Below are 17731 nucleotides of genomic sequence, written 5' to 3' on the forward strand. Positions count from 1 at the left end.
GGCATGGTGGTGGGCGCCTGTAGTCCCAGCTACTCGGGAGGCTAAGGCAGGAGAATGGCGTGAACCCAGGAGGCGGAGCTTGCAGTGAGCCGAGGTTGCGCCACTGCACTCCAGCCTGGGCGACAGAGCAAGACTCCATCTCAAAAAAAAGAAAAAAAAAAAAAAAAAAAAAACAAGAATGGGATGGGAAAGGCCCCTGCCTCTGCAGACTCCCAGGGTATTTTTTGTTTTTACTGCCCTACCTTGAGGCAGGGGTTACTAACATTCCCATTTTCATGCAGGACTGGGATTTGCAACAAAATAAACATTCACAACTAATGCTTGGACCAGGCAAGGTGGCTCACACCTGTAATCCCAGCACTTTGGGAGGCTGACGGGGGTGGGCAGATTACCTGAGGTTGGGAGTTCGAGACTAGCCTGACTAACATGGAGAAACCCCTTCTCTACTAATAATACAAACATTAGCCGGGCGTGGTGGCACATGCCTGTAATCCCAGCTACTCGGGAGGCTGAGGTAGGAGAATCACTTGAACCCGGGAGGCGGAGGTTATGGTGAGCCGAGATTGTGCCACTGCACTCCAGCTGGGCAACAAGAGCGAAACTCCATCTCAAAACAACAACAACAACAAAAAACCCAAACAAACACCCCCCCCCAAAAAAAAAACTAATGATTCAAATCTGAGCCATTCAGACTCTTGTCCAGCTTCTGCCTTGGTTTCCCTCGGCACTGGAGTGACAGCCCCACGGGAGCTGCTGGCCCATGTATCGGTATCTATTCTCAGACCCTGGCATAGAGACGGCACTCCCGAGTCCACAGAGAGGCTGCAACGGGTTACGCATCCCACTTAACAGACACAGAAACTGGGCTTGGTCAGATATCACATAGAGACCAGCTCAGAGCAAGGAAGAAAACAAACTCTCAACCCAGGGTGGTGACTGTAAAGGGAGGGCTGTCCCTACACCTTGAACCCCCACCAAGCAAAGCATGCTTCTCCTGCCTGCTGGACCGGTGTGGCACATCACAAAGGTCACTTGGCCAGGCCTCAGAATGTGGAGTGGGAATGATGATGACAGTGATATTCATCACTGATCCAGCTGCATTGAGCTTAGTTTGTTTTGACAACAAGCCCGCTAGGCGTGTATCACCTCCCATTCTATAGATGAGCCAGTACGACTGAGATGTGTTAGGCACCTTCTAGTGTGCAGCACACTTGTGCATGAAAACCCGGAGCCGAGTGCTTTACACACTTGCTGTCCTTGCCCCTACCATGTCTTTATGCTCTGGGTTACTGCTCCCAGTCTACACAGGCAGAAGCTGCGGTTCAGAGATGAGATGACCCATCATGTGTCACAAAGCCCACGTAAATGTGGCACCACCAGCTAGCTCCCCTGTGCTGCTCAGCCTCCTGGGGCTGAGATGGAGAACCCAACAGGATCAAGGTGGTGCTCTCATTAGGCGGAACCACACGAAACTGACACCTGTGTAGGTTCAAAAATGGTTGGATATCAGCTGTTTCCTATGGTTCTGATAACATCAACATTGCTTTGCAGGATTCCATGTGACAGGGACCTTCTGAATTCACCAGACCTCTCTGGCACATGGACTCTGTGCCAGGTACTGAGCTAATCTTCAGGATGCATTAAGAGCAGGGACAGTCCTTGCCCTCAGGCCATCCAAAACAATGCTGGTGAGCCCAAGCGGCTCCAAACCCAATCTGTAGGCCTGGTAATGCTATTCAGAGAGCTCCCTCAGGGCAGTGGTCAGTTTCTTGCACTCTTGAAGGCACAAGAGAAAGGGCTGGGGAGTTCCTGGTTGCTCCCGAGTCTGAATCCTGACTGGGTTGTTTCTTGAGACACTGGGCAAGGCTCCATTTCCTCCTCTGTACAATGACAGTATATACTTACACGGGATGTTTGAAAGACTCACACCAGTGGGACCACTGACCAGTCTGCTTTGTGGGGACCCCTCCCCGCATTATATAGAACTTACCCACAGGCTTCTTGCCTGAGGAAATCCAGCCCACAGGCAGAAGGGTCTGCCCTACCCACTTCTGTTTAATCCCCCTTCCGCCCTCAGCTCTCCAAGCTTTGGCCCCTGGGAGAGACTTCCTCTTATGCAGCCCCCGACGATGCCCTCATTCCACCATCCTCAGGGGCATGGGCAGCCCTGATCAGGACCATCCCTCTGGGGCTTTCTCTCACACTGGGGCCTGCTCCCCAACATTCCACAGTGAACCCCCACACCTCACTCACAGTTCGAGGGAAAGCTGTTTGGGCAACCAGCGTTCCCAAGGAGCCAGGGAGAGTCACTGGCCAAAGCCCAGGAGGGGTGTGGCCAGTATTATTGCTCTGCTTAACAAACGAAGTCACCCAGGCAAGTGGAAGTCAAATCTCCTTCCCCATCTCATGCAGTGGCCTTTGAAGGCGAGGTCAGGCTGAGGGGCAGGGTCACCTGAGCCCAGGAGGTTGGGGTTGCAGTGAGCCATGATTGTGCCACTGCACTCCAGCCTGGGGGATAGAGCCAGACCCTGTGGAAAGAAGGAAAGGGAAGGCAAAAGGGGAAAGGAGGGAAGGGAAAGAAAAAGGAAATGAAAGAAAGATAAATTTAAAAAATAAAAGAAAGGTCAAGTCCAGGAAAATGCTCAGGACACAGGCCATGCCCCCGACTACCTCCCGTCCCCTTCTCCCGCGTTACCGTCTCGGGGCTCGGGCTCTTTGCCGCGGAATCTGCCGGCGGCTCGGGAGTCCACCACCTGGAAGCGCCGGGATTCCAGGTTCTCCCTGATCTCCTCATAGGTCTTGATGAAGGCGGGGTCGAGCTGAGCACGGAACTCGGCGGGAGCAGGGTAGCTCTTGCCGGAGCTGAGAGGGAAGTTCTGGCGCAGCCAGTGGCGCAGGCCGCCGTCAAGCAGTGACACCGCGCGGTGGCCGAAGGCGCGGAACATCCACCAGACTCGCGGGGCGGAGTAGAGGCCCTGGTCACTGGCGTCGTAGATCACGACGTGGGTGGTCGCGCCCACGCCCAGGCGGCCCGCGTAGTCTGCGAAATGCTGGGCGCTGGGCAGCATGTGGTCGTAGGGCGAGGTGCGGTCGCTGCACTGGTCGATGTCGAAGAAGGCGGCGCCCGGGATGTGGCGCTCCTCGAACTCGCGTCGCGCATCGCGCCCCAGCTTCGGCAGGTACCAGGAGGCGTCCAGCAGCTGCAGGGGCTGCCCAGCGCGCGGGGTCTGCAGCGCCTCCACCACCCACTGCGCCGACACCAGCGCGCGGAAGAGCTGTGGCTGAGCCATGGTGGCGACACTCGGACTACGGGTCTGGGCGACAGGGAGGATGTCAGGAGGGAAGCAAGGAGAGGCTGCCGATGGGGCTGGGGCTGGGGCTGGAGCATGGGCGAGGGCCGGCGCGGGAGGTGGGACCCATGCAGGGCAGAGTCCAGAGAACGCAGAAACCAGCGGTGGTGAACCCGGGCACAGAGGTGGGTAGCCAGGGGCCTCCCTCTGCCAGGCTTCATATAAACACAAGCTCCGAGTGACCCAATGACCATGACCTCATGGATAGCCCCAGGATGCGCCCCTCACCTCCACCTGCTGGGCAGGAGTGTGGGTGGAGGTATCCTAGGGCAAGGCTCTGCTGGCTTCAAGGCACAAGCAGGGGCAAAGTCTCCACTCCTCTCTAAGATGCAGCTCGGCTTTATTTGCAACCAAGTCCCAAATGGAAGTCATTCATTCACTCATCAAACATTTATATTGGCCACCTAATAGGAACAGTAGCTGGAATTTACTGAGTTCTTGCTGGGCACCACTAAATCCTAACAATATCCTAGAACAATGCCTGACATAGTAGACTCTCCAGTATGTGTTGAATGAGGGATCTTAAGAAGCTTGGTATATTATTGTCACCGTTTCAAGGAGGACACTCAGGCTCACTGAAGGGCACTAACCTGGCCTCGTGCAGTGGCTCATGCCTGTAATCCCAGCACTTTGGGAGGCCAAGGCGGGTGGATCACCTGAGGTCAGGAGTTTGAGACCAGCCTGGCCAGCATGGTGAAACCTCATCTCTACTAAAAATACAAAAAATTGGCCGGGCGTGGTGGCTTAAGCCTGTAATCACAGCACTTTGGGAGGCCGAGATGGGCAGATCATGAGGTCAGGAGATCGAGACCATCCTGGCTAACACGGTGAAACCCCGTCTCTACTAAAAAATACAAAAAAAACAACCAAAAAAACAAAAAACTAGCTGGGCGAGGTGGCGGGTGCCTGTAGTCCCAGTTACTCGGGAGGCTGAGGCAGGAGAATGGCGTAAACCCGGGAGGCGGAGCTGGAGTGAGCTGAGATCCGGCCACTGCACTCCAGCCTGGGCGACAGAGCGAGACTCCGTCTCAAAAAAAAAAAAAAAAAAAAAAAAAAAAACACAAAAAAATACAAAAAATTAGCCGGGCTTAGTGGCGGGCATCTGTAATCCCAGCTACTCAGGAGGCTGAGGCAGGAGAACTGCTTGAACCCAGGAGGCAAAGGTTGCAGTGAGCTGAGATCGCGCCATTGCAATCCAGCCTGGGGGACAAGAGCGAAACTCTGTCTCAAAAACAAAAAACAAAAAAGAAAAAGTGCACTAACCTGACCCGGTGGTGCCAGGCTTCTCAGTAGGCAGTCAGTCCGGCACCAGAATCCGGACTTCTTAGCCACACACTCTGTGCAGGCTCCGGGAGTCTGGTGAGGCCAGGTTTTGTCTGTCCAGCCTGGGCTCTCTCTGGCCCTTAGAGCAGCAGCAACAGTGATTTCGAACCTCCCTCCCTCTCCTCTCCATCTTTCCTGCATGCCACAGACTGACAGTGTACCAGCTCGCCAGCCCGCTATGCCGGGCCAGCCCACAGCCTTCCTGGGTGTAGACTCCCCAAACACTTTAAGCCCTTCGTGCTGGGAAGCCACCACTGCGCAGGTGAGAGGAAAGGGCCCCTTCTGCCAGGCAGAGGCTGAGCCTCCACCAGGGCACATGGCTGGGTGTGTGGAGTAAGGGCTGCAGGTCAGCCCTCACTTATCCCCTGTGTGAGGTCCAACCTTGACACCCATTGCAGGCAGTCCTGCCGGTGAAATGAAGGGGGCAGGTAGAGAACAACATCTGTGGACTGAGTGCCTCTGTGGGCCAGGTCACATGTTAGGCACCGAAGCCTTGGGCAGGTATTAGGATGCCTGCTTTATGAATGAGGCCACTGGCAATTAGAAGAATAAGTGCCCTGCCTGTGGTCACAGAAGGCAGCCTCAGGATTGGCAGCCAGAATCTGACCTCCTCAGGCTGGACTTCCCCTGCCCCAGGTGCCACGATGACTAGGGCCTAATGAGTTCTAGGGTGACACCCTGTGCCCATCCCCACAGTCTCGCGGCAGCTGGCTTTTAGGAACCCACTTCACCCATGCAGTCAGGCCCTGTGTGGGACACTGAGCCCTCTTGCCTTTGCCAAGCCCTGGGGGTAAAAATCAGGCTGCAGGCAAGAGACAGTGAAATTGAGGACAGTTTAGAATTCAGTGTTGAGCACAGAGGGCCCCTGTGTCAGCCTGGGGTGGCAGCAGAAGAGGTGGGAAGGCTTCCTGGAGTAGGAGGAAGTCCAGACTAATCTGACTTTTCCAGGGGCCCAGGAAGGCTCAGCATGGTCTTTAGAGTAGGGAGGCTGCCAAGCCATCTTTGGCTAAGGGGCAATCCCCATTATTTGCGTTACATCTCAGCTAGGGGGCGCTGTGCTGGCAGCTGCTGCAGGTTCCTTCCTGAGGAACCCTATTGTGGGAACCACAGCAGCCCTGGTGTACCCCCCAACACTGTCCCCCATTCTTGAGGATCCTTGTTTCCCTCACCCAATCATCCATTTAGAGTAGAAAGAGCCCTGGCTTGGGAGCCAGAGAGCCCCCAAAATCAACGTAAACCCCACTCCACTGCTTAACTGGTTGTGTGACAGTGGCTGTGTAGGGTCTCTGGGTAGTTTCTGTTCCTTATAATGGAGCTTCCCACCTCCACCTCTTAGAGCCAAGATTAAACAATAAAGGTAGAGGGGCAACCGTCATGCATTACATCTGGCTGGTTTTAATAATCATTAAAAACGGTTTAGGCCGGGCACGGTGGCTCACACCTGTAATCCCAGCACTTTGGGAGGACAAGGCGGGCAGATAATGAGGTCAGGAGTTCGAGACCAGCCTGACCAACATGGTGAAACCCCATCTCTACTAAAAATACAAAAATTAGCTCGGCATGGTGGCATGAGCCTGTAGTCCCAGCTACCCGGAAGGCTGAGGCAGGAGAATCGCTTGAACCTGGGAGGCAGAGGTTGCAGTGAGCCGAGATCGCGCCACTGCACTTCAGCCCAGGTGACAGACTGAGACTCCATCTCAAAATAATAATAGTATTGCATTATTTCTTCCATTACTCTCATTGGTGGCCCTGGAACTGACAGCAGCAAATCTAAAATCTTAGAATTTCAGGGCTTGGTGGGACTTCAGAGATCTGAGGTCAACCTGCCCCAGTCTCCCTGCTTGATTGGCACTTCTCACAAAGGACTGTGGGCCATAAAGGAGGGTGTGAGGGCAGGCTGTGGGTGTCAGGGAGGGGTAGAAACCAGGTGCCTGTGTGATTCAGGAGCCAGGATCACCATAGGTGGGGGTGCCCTGGGAGTGGAGGACCCTAGGACATAACCACCCCAGGCTCATGTCAGGAGGGTACACAGCTGCACTGAGGCAAGCGTGAGTAGCAGGCTGGATCCAGGGTACCCATTGAGGAGCAGAGCTTGGGCACTCCTCTAGGACCTCCCTACCTGGTCCCTCCTGCCCACCCCCTACCCCAACCACCAGACACTAGGCTTTGAGGATTGCTGTGAGCATTTTAGAACAAAACCTTTTTTAAAAAAGGGGGATGAGGCCAGGGACGGTGGCTCATGCCTGTTAACTCAGCACTTTGGGAGGCTGAGATGGGCAGATCGCTTGAGCCCAGGAGTTCAAGACCAGTCTGGACAACATGGCGAAACTCCATCTCTACCAAAAATTTAAAAATTAGACAGGCATGGCGGCACATGCCTGTGGTCCCACCTACTTGGGAGGCTAAGGTGGGAGGATCGCTTGAGCCTGGGAGGTGGAGGTTGCAGTGAGCTAAGATGGGGCCACTGCACTCCAGTCTGGGCCACAGAACCACAGCCTGTCTCAAAAAACAAAACAAAACAAAACAAAAGGTCAGAGTTGGGGAACAAGGAAAGCGTTCCAGGCTAGCCTCTGCAAAAGCTAGGGAGGAGCAATGGAGTCCCCCACGGTGAGCTTTTCAGGAATTTTGCCAACTGGTTGTTAAACACAGCTATTATTAAAAATTGAATTACATCAACTTATGATTACATGGTCTAAGTTAAAAACAAGCAATTTTTTTAAAAGCACGAGGCTTCAGGGAAGAGCCAGGTAAGCAAAGGCAACGGGTACTACGTGGGCTTCAGACCAGGATCAGACCCGGCCTGGCCTCAACTCTGGGTGTGTCCTCCAGCAACTCGCTCTGCCGCTCTCTCCTGTCTTAGTAAGTTTCTGGCCTACTCCTCAGTTATTGTGGGAACTAAGTCACACCACGGGAGAACCCAGCAAAGTGCCACACCAAGCAGGCCTTGACAACGTTAGTTCCTTTCACTCACTAACAAGCTATTGGCTAGTGGCTCTTTCTGGGGCCTCTGGGTCACCGGGGTCTCGTCTCCCTGTCCTCCTCTCTCTCTCCCACCCTCTCTGGTGGTACCAGGCCACCCCACCTCCACCCAAGGCTCCCCACCTGTCACTCGCCACGACCCCACCCGGCAGGCCGCCCCAAGCGGACAGTCACCCTTAGTGCCAACGTAGCGGCGCGACTTCTCTCCTAGACTGCGCCCCCTCTTCCGCCCAGGTCCCGCGCGGGAGCCCCGCGCCGCGCACCCCCAAAGAGCTACTCCCTCCCGCTCCGGAAGGGCAAGCCGCCACGCCGCGGCAGTTACCAGGATCTCGGACTCCTGGCTTCCCGGCTCCGCCATGGCCCCTGCAGCGCGGCGCCCCCTCCCCGCGCCCGCAGCTGTCCCCTCCTCCAGCCACCAACCTGCAGCTGGCCAAAGGGAGGAGACTCCGGCACAGCCCACCGCCGCAGCCACTCGGAGCCGCTGCTGCCCGCGCCTTCCACAGGCCGGGCCGTGGGGGGACGCCCGCTCCGCCTAGCCCGGGCCCGCGCCACCCCCGCGCCACCCGGCGTCCCCCTCAGACCCCCGCGGGTCCCGAAGGCTCTGCACGCGAGGGTGGCGGGTGCGGGCGCTGAGCGGCGGCGCGGGGGCGGCACGGGGTGGCGGCGGGCGGAGCAGGGTCCCCCCTCTGGCGGCGGCGCGGTGGTGCGCGCCGCCCGGGGAGCTGCGGCCGGGGGTTTGAACCGGCCAACTTCTCCAGCGGGCCAGGGCGAGCGCCGGCGCGGCGTCTGGGGCGAGTGAGTGCGGGGCGGGGGCGGCGGCCGGGCGCCTGGGCCGCCGGCCGGGCCACCTGCTGCCCGGGGAAGGATAGGGTTGCGAGAGTGGGACGGGGTGCCCCGGGAACCTCTGAACCACCTAGGGCAGAGGGCAGTGAGCCGCGGGCCGGACTTGGGTACTCTGGAGGCGGGCGAGCTCGGGCTGCCTGGGGAGGCCGCAGGCGATGGCCTGTGCGCGGCCCGCGGAGCTTCCTCGCCGTGCGCCCACCCCCTCTGCCTTGGAGGGAAAGGGGATTATAAGCCCAAGATGCCATCGCCCCCCATCCCGGGCATGTTTTCACTGCTCTTTCCTGGCGGGATCGAGTACTGTAGCTTCTAGGAGCCAGACCCCTGTCCCAGGAAGCACCCCTATCTGGAGTCCTCGGAAACTCTTGCCCCACCCGCTTCTGCGCTGGGCCCCCGGGCCCGCTGGGAGGGGCGGGGCCGGCTTTCCAGAGGGAATCTGCAAACTTATCCCGCTGCACGCCACAGCCCCGCTGGCTTGCAGTAAACAAGGACCCCGGGGGAGTGCGGAGTGAGAAAGAGCTTCTCCCAGGCCTCACCCTACTGCACACACCGACTTCCTCACGCCTGTCTCTCTTTCCTGGTTCCCACCCGTGCCAGGTGACACGCAGAGCTGAAGCCATGGTTCATCAGGTGCTCTACCGGGCGCTGGTCTCTACCAAGTGGCTGGCGGAGTCCATCAGGACTGGCAAGCTGGGGCCCGGCCTGAGGGTGCTGGACGCGTCCTGGTACTCACCAGGCACCCGAGAGGCCCGCAAGGAGTACCTCGAGCGCCACGTACCCGGCGCCTCTTTCTTTGACATAGAGGAGTGCCGGGACACAGCGTCGCCTTACGAGATGATGCTGCCCAGCGAGGCTGGCTTCGCCGACTATGTGGGCCGCCTGGGCATCAGCAACCACACGCACGTGGTGGTGTATGATGGCGACCACCTGGGCAGCTTCTATGCTCCCCGGGTCTGGTGGATGTTCCGTGTGTTTGGCCACCGCACCGTATCAGTGCTCAATGGTGGCTTCCGGAACTGGCTGAAGGAGGGCCACCCGGTGACATCCGAGCCCTCACGCCCAGAACCGGCCGTTTTCAAAGCCACACTGGACCGCTCCCTGCTCAAGAACTACGAGCAGGTGCTGGAGAACCTTGAATCTAAGAGGTTCCAGCTGGTGGATTCACGGTCTCAAGGGCGGTTCCTGGGCACCGAGCCGGAGCCGGATGCAGTAGGTAGGTGTCCCAGTGCTGGGTGGTCCCTGGGGAATATTGCCCCGTGGAAGGATAGGGAGTAAGGATGACTAGGACCCTCTCCAGGGTCCGTCCCATGGCTTCAATCCTCCCATGTAGGCCTCAGTCTTTCCATCGATAAAACCAGAAGGTGGAGACAAACCTAAGGCTTTTTCAGCTTGGATGCACAAGGACCCAAGAATGTGTCTCCATAGCCATGTGCTAAGAAGCCATCTAGCATCTGTGTGGAGTGACATCAGCAGAAGTCACTGGTGACATGTCCACCACCTCCACTCCCAGGCACCAGCTGCCCCACATGTGCTAGGATATACCTAAGGGTGTCATGCCCCTGAGCCAGCATTTGCATTGCTGTACAGAAACCTCCCACGGACATTTCCAGCTTCTCCAGGCCTCTCTTGTCCCACAGAAACCCTTACAGACATCAACAGTGTCCCTCCCCCAGGATCCCCCTCTCCCCAGAGCTAGCTTTCCTGGGGCCCCTGACTGGTGTTTGCAAAGGCCGTGTTCCCTAACCTTTCCAGGTAGCTGCAGCCTGTCTGCAGAGCTGTAACAGCAGCTGCCATTTCATGCCAGACACTTGGTACCGCATTATCTCAGCGAACAAAGCTCAATGCCCCTGTTTTGGCGGCAGGGGGTTGGGGAGACTGATGCCAGGACATTAAGTCACTTGCTCAGTTAAGTGGTGGAAGCCAGGATTCAAACCCAATGCTGCCTTGTTTCAAACCAGGGCTATAAACCCGGATGCGCCCCGTGCTGCCCTACCCCTACTTCCCAGGGCTAGGAGGGTGTCCCCTCTGCTAGTTGCCCCAGGAAGGCGACTCAGAAGTTCCCCTCCTGTGGAAGGGAAGGCCAGGTGGATTGGAGGCTGAGGGCTTGAGGGCTGTTTCTAGAACTCAGGAGAAGAAATGCTGAGTTCTAGAACCTCCTAACCAGAGAGAACCTCAGAGGTCTTCCCTTTTCTAGATGCAGGACTGGAGTCTCGCTGCCATCACTCCTGCTGAGTGCCCTCCAGCCCCTGCCTGGCCATCTCCAGGAGCAGGGTCCTCTCTTGTCCTCTGGGCACCTCCTTGGTGGGTCTTTCCTCAATCAGGGCTCCTCTACAGAATCTAACTCATGTGCAACATTTTGCCTGACTTGTTGAAAAACATCTCTTCCGGTCTGTACCTCCCACAGAGAGAATTCTGGGAAAACTGTTTTGCACACTCTTAGAGCTGGAGGGCCTGAAAGGTGACCTCATCTGACAGAGGGGAGACTGAGGTGCACAGGGGCAAGGCCGTGTAGCTAGTGACAGAGCCAGGACAGCAAGGTCTCTGCCCTTTCCAGCACAGCTTTTCCAGGCCCCATATTTTTCTTGCCTGCTTGCTCTCTGAAGGTCTGGAGTTGAAGATTCAAGTTCATTTGGCACCTCCCAGAGAATCCCAGCTGGGAACGCCTGCAGCCCTCTCCTGGCCTTGGTTCAAGATACCTCTTCTCCTTGGGATTTAAGCTGTCACTGGGGGAGGATCAGTGGAATTGGTTCTCTTGCTGCTTCCCAGCCTGCCCTGAAGCAACCTAGGAAATAAATGGAAGGGACAGGTTGGAGGTACCAGGCCCAATGTCCTCATCCATTTTACAGATAAGCAAACTGAGGCTCAGAGGAGGAAAATGGCCTGCAGTGGGTAATGCCTCCTGAAGGCCCAGGACGCTGAAGTTCCTCCTCTGTGATCCTGTTCCCACCTCCTCCAGTTTCCCTCAGGAGCACCAGGGAACATAGATTCTCATTTCAGTTCAGCCACTCCTCCTTGGGGTGACCTCAGTCCAGTTGCTTGGCCTCTCTGGGTTTCCTTATCATAAAATGAGAAGAGTCACGACAGCCCTACCCACATGAGTATGCATTTGTTTAAACGTAGAAGTGGCGGCCGGGCGTGGTGGCTCACCCCTGTAATCCCAGCATTTTGGGGGACCGAGATGGGCGGATCACGAGGTCAGGAGTTCGAGACCAGCCTGACCATGGTGAAACCCCATCTTTACTAAAAATAAAAAAATTAGCCAGGCGTGGTGGTGCGCACCTGTAATCCCAGCTACTTGGGAGGCTGAGGCAGGAGAATGCTTGAACCCGGGAGGTGGAGGTTGCAGTGAGCCGAGATCGCGCCCTGCACTCCAGCCTGGGCAACAGAGCAAGACTCCATCTCAAAACAAAAAGAAAAAAAATGTAACAGTGGCTGGAAAGGGATTTCGAGAAGGGTAAGGAACAATACAAAACCTGGCAGGTGTGGCATTTCCCCCCCAACCCCCTCCTCCAAGAGGCTTTGCTGACCTGCCATACAGGATATTTTGGGGACACAAAGGCACGTGAGGTTCTGCCAAGTTTATGGTTCCCAGCTTGATGTGGGATCGAGGAGGTACCCTATAGCTTCAGCGGTCCAGGTGTAACACACAGGGGCATGGGGGTGGCAGGCCTGTGGGATCAGGCCTTGGGCCTGATCATCTCTGGAAGAAATGGCCCCAAATGGAGCGGGAAGCAGAGCCTAGACACCTGGCAGCCACTTCCTGCCCACCTTAGGCAAGCACCTTCCTCTTTGACTGTAGTTTTGTCCTTCCACAAGCCCTTAGTCCTGGAGTCAGCCAGATGTGAGGTTCCATCCAGGTGTGATACCGATGCGTAGCCTCAGGCTAGTGCCTTCGCTGACTGTTCTTCATGAAAGGAGCACTGCTCACCTGAGAGGAGGGCTGGAGGAAGCGAGAGAGGCAGAGTAGGAGTTTATCCAGCCCAGTTTCTTTATCAAGTTAATTTTCTTTGCCTCCCTTGGAGGGAGTGAGGGTGAAGAAGGGAGAAGGGTATCGACCCCCTAATGAGCACTTTTATTTACAGAACCCTTTTTACATAGTCTCTTCTGGACACCTGCAGCAGCCCTGCAAGGGGAGGCAGGCAGGGGTAGGGTAGGCTTGGTCTCACTTTGTGGGTGGGGACAGGGAAAGGGCTTCTCTGTTAAGGCAAAGTGGCTGAGACTTGACCCCAAGTTGCCAGGCTTCAAGGTGGGGCTGTTTCCCAAGGCTACTGCTGTGGGTGGGGTGAGCTGTAAGCAAACCCAGGGGCTGAGGGAAAGGTCACAGCTCCACGGTGTGGCTTCCAGGCTGCTGTATGGGACTGAAAATCCACTCTGCGTGTCTCTCCCTCCCAGGGCTGGGAGCTGGGCTGAGGGAGCGGGGAGGGTGCGGGGCTGCCTCCTCCTGGCCAGAGTTAAGGGGTTGCCTTCTGGGGCTGCCTGCTCTGGATTCCTTAGTGAAAGTAGAAAGGGCCACACCCCTTTTCTTGGCCTTAAAAATCCACACCTACCAGCGGCCTGAGGGATGTCAACTCCAGTAGTTGAGCATAAGAGGTCATCTCATCCATTCCCCGCCTCAGTCTCCTTTTCCAGGGAGGCTCAGGGTGGTCAAAGAACACAGGCGTTGGGGACTGACCAATCAGACTTCACTTACCTTTGCTGTGTGTCCTGGGGCAAGTGACCTTACCTCTCTGAGCCTGGGCTCCCCAGCATTGCTGAGAGAATAATCTCCCCTGCTTTGTGAGGATTGAGGAGGATAACGTTCTTGAGAGCACCTGCCGTCAAGTGCCTGGTGCCACAGGTTATGGGAATGGGGGGATGCCTGCTGGGGGCAGGGAGAGCCAGAAGCCTTCAGCTAGACTTGGGAAGAGAAGCATGGGAGCCTCTGCTTTCCAGCCCAACCTGCCTTTCCACCAACTGGCTGTTCTTGAAAGTTCTCTGGCCCAGGTTCATCTCAGCCCTTCCCACAGTTCATTTAAATGCCCCAGACAGGCCCTGAGCTCCCCTCGCTTCACCCCGTCCAGCTGGCCCAGTGTGGGAGGCCCGCTCTACAGAAACTCCCTGACTTCATCTTTACTCAGAAGAGGTGCCCTTTATGTAATCAGAGGAACACAGTGGGGCTGTGTCATCAGGTTTGGGGGCAACAAAACAAAACAGGATTCAACCCTTTGTGCTTTCAAATGCACTTCAATGCAGCCCACTGCCTGGATGTGGAAACATTTTAAAGCTGGGTTTCTTGGGAAAGAATACCCTCGATGCCAGCGGATCCGTTGTTCCTCATTGGAAGGGTGGGTGCACATCTTAGATTCAAGTTTCCAGGCAAAACAGATGAAATACAACAGGAAGAAATGTTCTAATTTTATACATTACATTCAATCAAACTTTCTTTTTTAATTCATTATTATTTTATTTTTGAGACAGAGTCTTGCTCTATCACCCAGGCTGGAGTGGCGTGATCACAGCTCACTGCAGCCTCCTAGGCTCAAGTGATCCTCCTACCTCAGCCTCTCAAGTAGCTGGGACTACAGGTGCATGCCACCACGCCTGGCTCATTTTTATTTTTTATTTTTTTTCTATAGAGATACGGTCTTGCTATGTTACCCAACTCCTGGGCTCAAGGAATCCTTCCATCTGGGCCTCCCAAAGTGCTGGGATTACAGATGTGAGCCACCATGCCTGGCCTTTCTTATTTATTTTCAGGCTATTCAAATGAAACAGTGGGAGTGGAGAAGGAAGAAAGAAATCTGTAACTGGTGATCAGTTGATTGTAAACACCACTGCCAATCAAACTCGACTTGTACTAATAGATTTTGGAATCCGCTTTGGCCCCAGGATGAAAGGAGCAGGACGTAACTGGAATGATGACATACCGAATCATGTGCCTGCCAGGGTCACTGGGTTCTTTTAGCTGCAGTAGTTACACTTCCCCACACACCTTTGAGGTAGGTGGGGTTTACTTTTTTTTTTTTTTTTTTTTTTGAGACGGAGTCTCACTCTTGCTGTCTAGGCTGGAGTGAAATGGGGCGATCTTGGCTCACTGCAACCTCCGCCTCCCAGATTCAAGCGTTTCTCCTCCCTCAGCCTCCCAAGTAGCTGGGATTACAGGTGTCTGCCACCATCCCCGGCTATTTTTTTCTATCTTTAGTAGAGATGGGGTTTCACCATGTTGACCAGGCTGGTCTTGAACTGACGTCGGCCTCCCAAAGTGCTGGGACTACAGGCGTGAGCCACCGCACCCTGCCTAGGTGGGGTTTTCTCCCTGTTCTGCTGGAGGGAGACTGAGGCTTGGAGGTACACAGCCCCAGTATGTGCCTTGGCCACATTAGTCAGATCCTTCCCCTCCCACTCCTGCCACCCTTTTCCTGCCCTGTCCCATAATCCAGGTTGAATGGGGTGGGGATCTGGGGAGCAAGGAGGGCTCAGAGAGCTGGAGATAGGCCTATGTCAGGCCAAAGTGCAGATTGGGCACTGGGAGTGGGGCCAACCACGGAGCCCCCACCCCCGCCAGGGTGTGGGCTGCTTGAGGAAGAGAGGAGTGGCCTGGGGCATGTGTGGGATTGGCCTGTGGCCTCACCTTGTTGGTGGCACCAGCTCTGGCCGTGGCCTGTTCCCCTTTGTCCCAATTCCTGACTCTTTTGAAGCCAGATTTGGCTGAGGGCCCTCACTGGGTACTGAGACAGTTCCAGAAAGGACCCTAGAGCCAGCCTAGTCCCTCCACTCTGCTTCCATCCAAGTTCTTGGAGGGGACCAAAAAGGCCCACACTGTCCCTGTTCTCCCCCTACACCCTCCGTAGGTGGTGAAGTGGCCGGGGGTGCAGCATGGCAGCGTGGGTGGGCCAACCTCCAAAGCCAGCACTTTCCTTGTGCCATCCGCTCCGTGCAGCAGCCTGTACCCAGTGGGTACTCTCATTTCCATTTTTCCTATGGAGAAACTGAGGCTCAGAGAGCTGACATAACTTGCTCAAGGTGGGATTTGACCTTACGTCTGACACCAGGTCACTTGCTCTTTCTGCAACTGTGTGCTTCACAGAAAACCAGAGGCCCCGATGTGATCCTGGGTCTGCCTTCATCTTTCTGTGTGGCCTTAGGTGAGCCGTGTTGTTTTGCAAAGCCTCAGGGGATTCATCTGTAAAATGAGGTGACATATCTGATTGGTTATGTGGTTATCTATTTAGCATCTTTCTTGTTAGACTGGAATCTCCCAGAGGGCCTGGCTGTGTCTCTCCCTTTCACCGCTGTGTTCTCAGCACATAGCATTTGCAATAAGTTGTCCCATTTGCTCTTCTCAACATCGCTGTGAGATACGTATGTACCACTGAGCCCATTTTACAGATGAGAAAACTGAGGTTCAGAGAAGTGAAATGATTTGCCCAAGGTAAAGGTTAGTGGAGCTGAGACTCATGCTGCTGTCCTCTCAAGCAGGTGTGCTTTTGGGCATCTCGACTTTAATACAGGTGTTAGGGGAGGAGGTGCAGGCATCTTAAGTCATGAGAAATGATAGTAGGTGGGGCTGGGAATAAATTGAGCTCCAAGCAGAGCAAAGACGTGATTTTTATTTGCAAAGCTATCTATCCTTCCAGCTACAGCTGATTGAATCCTCCAGGCTCCATTAGTCCCCACCCCTCATACATCCCCTAACCTGTGTCCTCTGCCCTGCCCAGGACTGGACTCGGGCCATATCCGTGGCTCTGTCAACATGCCTTTCATGGACTTCCTGACTGAGGATGGCTTCGAGAAGAGCGCAGAAGAGCTCCGTGCTCTGTTCCAGACCAAGAAGGTGGATCTCTCGCAGCCTCTCATTGCCACGTGCCGCAAGGGAGTCACTGCCTGCCATGTGGCTCTGGCTGCCTACCTCTGCGGCAAGCCTGATGTGGCCGTGTACGATGGCTCCTGGTCCGAGTGGTTTCGCCGGGCCCCCCCAGAGAGCCGTGTGTCCCAGGGAAAGTCTGAGAAGGCCTGAGCCGTGACGTCTCCTGCTTACTGTATAACTGCGGCTGGTTTAGTAACCCCATGACTTGCAGCCGGTTCATACCTCTTAGGTGAAGGAGATTGATGTGTTTTTAGAATTGCTGTGCAAGGCTCACCCTCTCTCTGTCAACACTGGAATAAACTTTGCCTTTTCTGAGTAGTTTGCCTGCCTCTCCTTGGGTTCCATCCTTGCCCCCAAACTTCCATCTCTTTCAAACTCTGGAGACTCCACCAAGGACAGAGACCACCATAGCCCCTCCGGCTGTGGAAGCCATACCGAGGACACCGCTTTCACTCAGTTTTGGCAGAAACAGCCTCCTGCTGTCCCATGTCAGGTGAACTCTGTCCCAGAGCACACTGGGTCCTACCAGGAAGACAGGTGGAAGGGGAACCAGAAAGCCAGAGAGCTGAAGCCCCAGCTGCTGTAGCCCCAGCCTCCTGGGGAGGGGTGGGGGGACAGGTGGCTTTGCCAGTATGTCCATAGAGGTGTCACACGGCCCCAGGGCCTCTCAGGCCATGCTCAGGAGCAGGTGAAAGGATGGTGGCTTCTGTCTGGAGCACCCTTCCTGGCCCAGAGTAAGGCCCCCTGGGGAGCGGTGGAGGGAGGAGCTGGAGAAAGCTTTGGCCCTGGGACAAGGTCCAGGTTCTGGCAGGTGAATCAGGAAGTCACAGTAGAAGAAAGCAACCTGGTAGCTTGGCCCCATGTGGCTGGATTTCGAGTTTCCCAGAAAGAGTCTTGGCCCTCCTTTGGGGTTGCAAGAAGAATTCTGGGCCCCACCTACTGAGGACTCCCGGCTCCCCACTATCCAGCCTTCCCAGTGAAGGCAGGATCCTGGAGGGCCGGAGACCAAGTCTGTCCTTGGCTTGGCACTGGGGCAAATAGGTGCTCAGGAGATGCTGAGGAGGTTGGCTTTGGGGCTGGCAGGTTGGGTGACGGGGCTGAATGCTGAGGCTGGTGGGATCTGTAGTGGAGGGACTGGTAGTCTGGAGGGTTGACCCCTCTCACTTCCATGCCACTAACAAAACAGTCCTCTTCCCATCTCACATATGGCTCAGACCCTACTGTGGAAAGAAGAAGCAAATATACATAGTATGTCAGATGGCGATAAAGTCCAATGGTAGAAAAGGTCGGAAAAGAGCAATAGGGAGTGTGGGGTGGGCTGGGATGCTTTTTAAGAAAAGGTGGTCTGGGAAGGCGAGCAGAGTCTTGAAGGAGGTGAAGAGGCAAGCCATGT

General features: G+C 55.6%; 4 protein-coding genes across 7 annotated transcripts in view; 2 read left to right on the forward strand and 2 right to left on the reverse strand.

Annotated features, from left to right (window-relative positions):
- Window positions 1-17731, forward strand: part of PVALB (parvalbumin) — a 307642-nt gene that overhangs the window by 78984 nt on the left and 210927 nt on the right. The gene's annotated exons all lie outside the window — the stretch shown is intronic.
- KCTD17 (potassium channel tetramerization domain containing 17) overlaps window positions 1-17731 on the reverse strand; it is a 357579-nt gene that overhangs the window by 36615 nt on the left and 303233 nt on the right. For 2 of the 4 annotated variants that reach the window (XM_050806334.1, XM_050806329.1), the window contains exon 1: window positions 8743-8746. The exons of the other annotated variants lie outside the window; for them this stretch is intronic. The gene's annotated coding sequence lies outside the window, so the exon portion shown is untranslated. Of the gene's footprint in view, window positions 1-8742; window positions 8747-17731 lie in introns of those variants that run through there. 4 annotated transcript variants of the gene reach the window in all.
- The window catches only part of MPST (mercaptopyruvate sulfurtransferase), a 462750-nt gene that overhangs the window by 2843 nt on the left and 442176 nt on the right, over window positions 1-17731 (reverse strand). The window contains exons 2-3 of the mRNA XM_050806342.1: window positions 7975-8045; window positions 2696-3314 (exon numbers count right to left, since the gene is read on the reverse strand). Of these exons, the coding sequence (XP_050662299.1) occupies window positions 2696-3314; window positions 7975-8010 (655 nt within the window). The 5' untranslated portion in view covers window positions 8011-8045. The remainder of the gene's footprint in view (window positions 1-2695; window positions 3315-7974; window positions 8046-17731) is intronic.
- Window positions 8325-16653, forward strand: TST (thiosulfate sulfurtransferase). Its single transcript, XM_050806349.1, has 3 exons — window positions 8325-8447; window positions 9090-9705; window positions 16190-16653. Exons 2-3 carry the CDS (start codon window positions 9111-9113, stop codon window positions 16486-16488), a joined length of 894 nt encoding a protein of 297 aa, XP_050662306.1. The 5' UTR covers window positions 8325-8447; window positions 9090-9110; the 3' UTR covers window positions 16489-16653.

This window comes from Macaca thibetana, chromosome 10 (genome assembly GCF_024542745.1).
Source record: "Macaca thibetana thibetana isolate TM-01 chromosome 10, ASM2454274v1, whole genome shotgun sequence".
In the NCBI taxonomy this organism is placed as follows: domain Eukaryota; kingdom Metazoa; phylum Chordata; class Mammalia; order Primates; family Cercopithecidae; genus Macaca; species Macaca thibetana.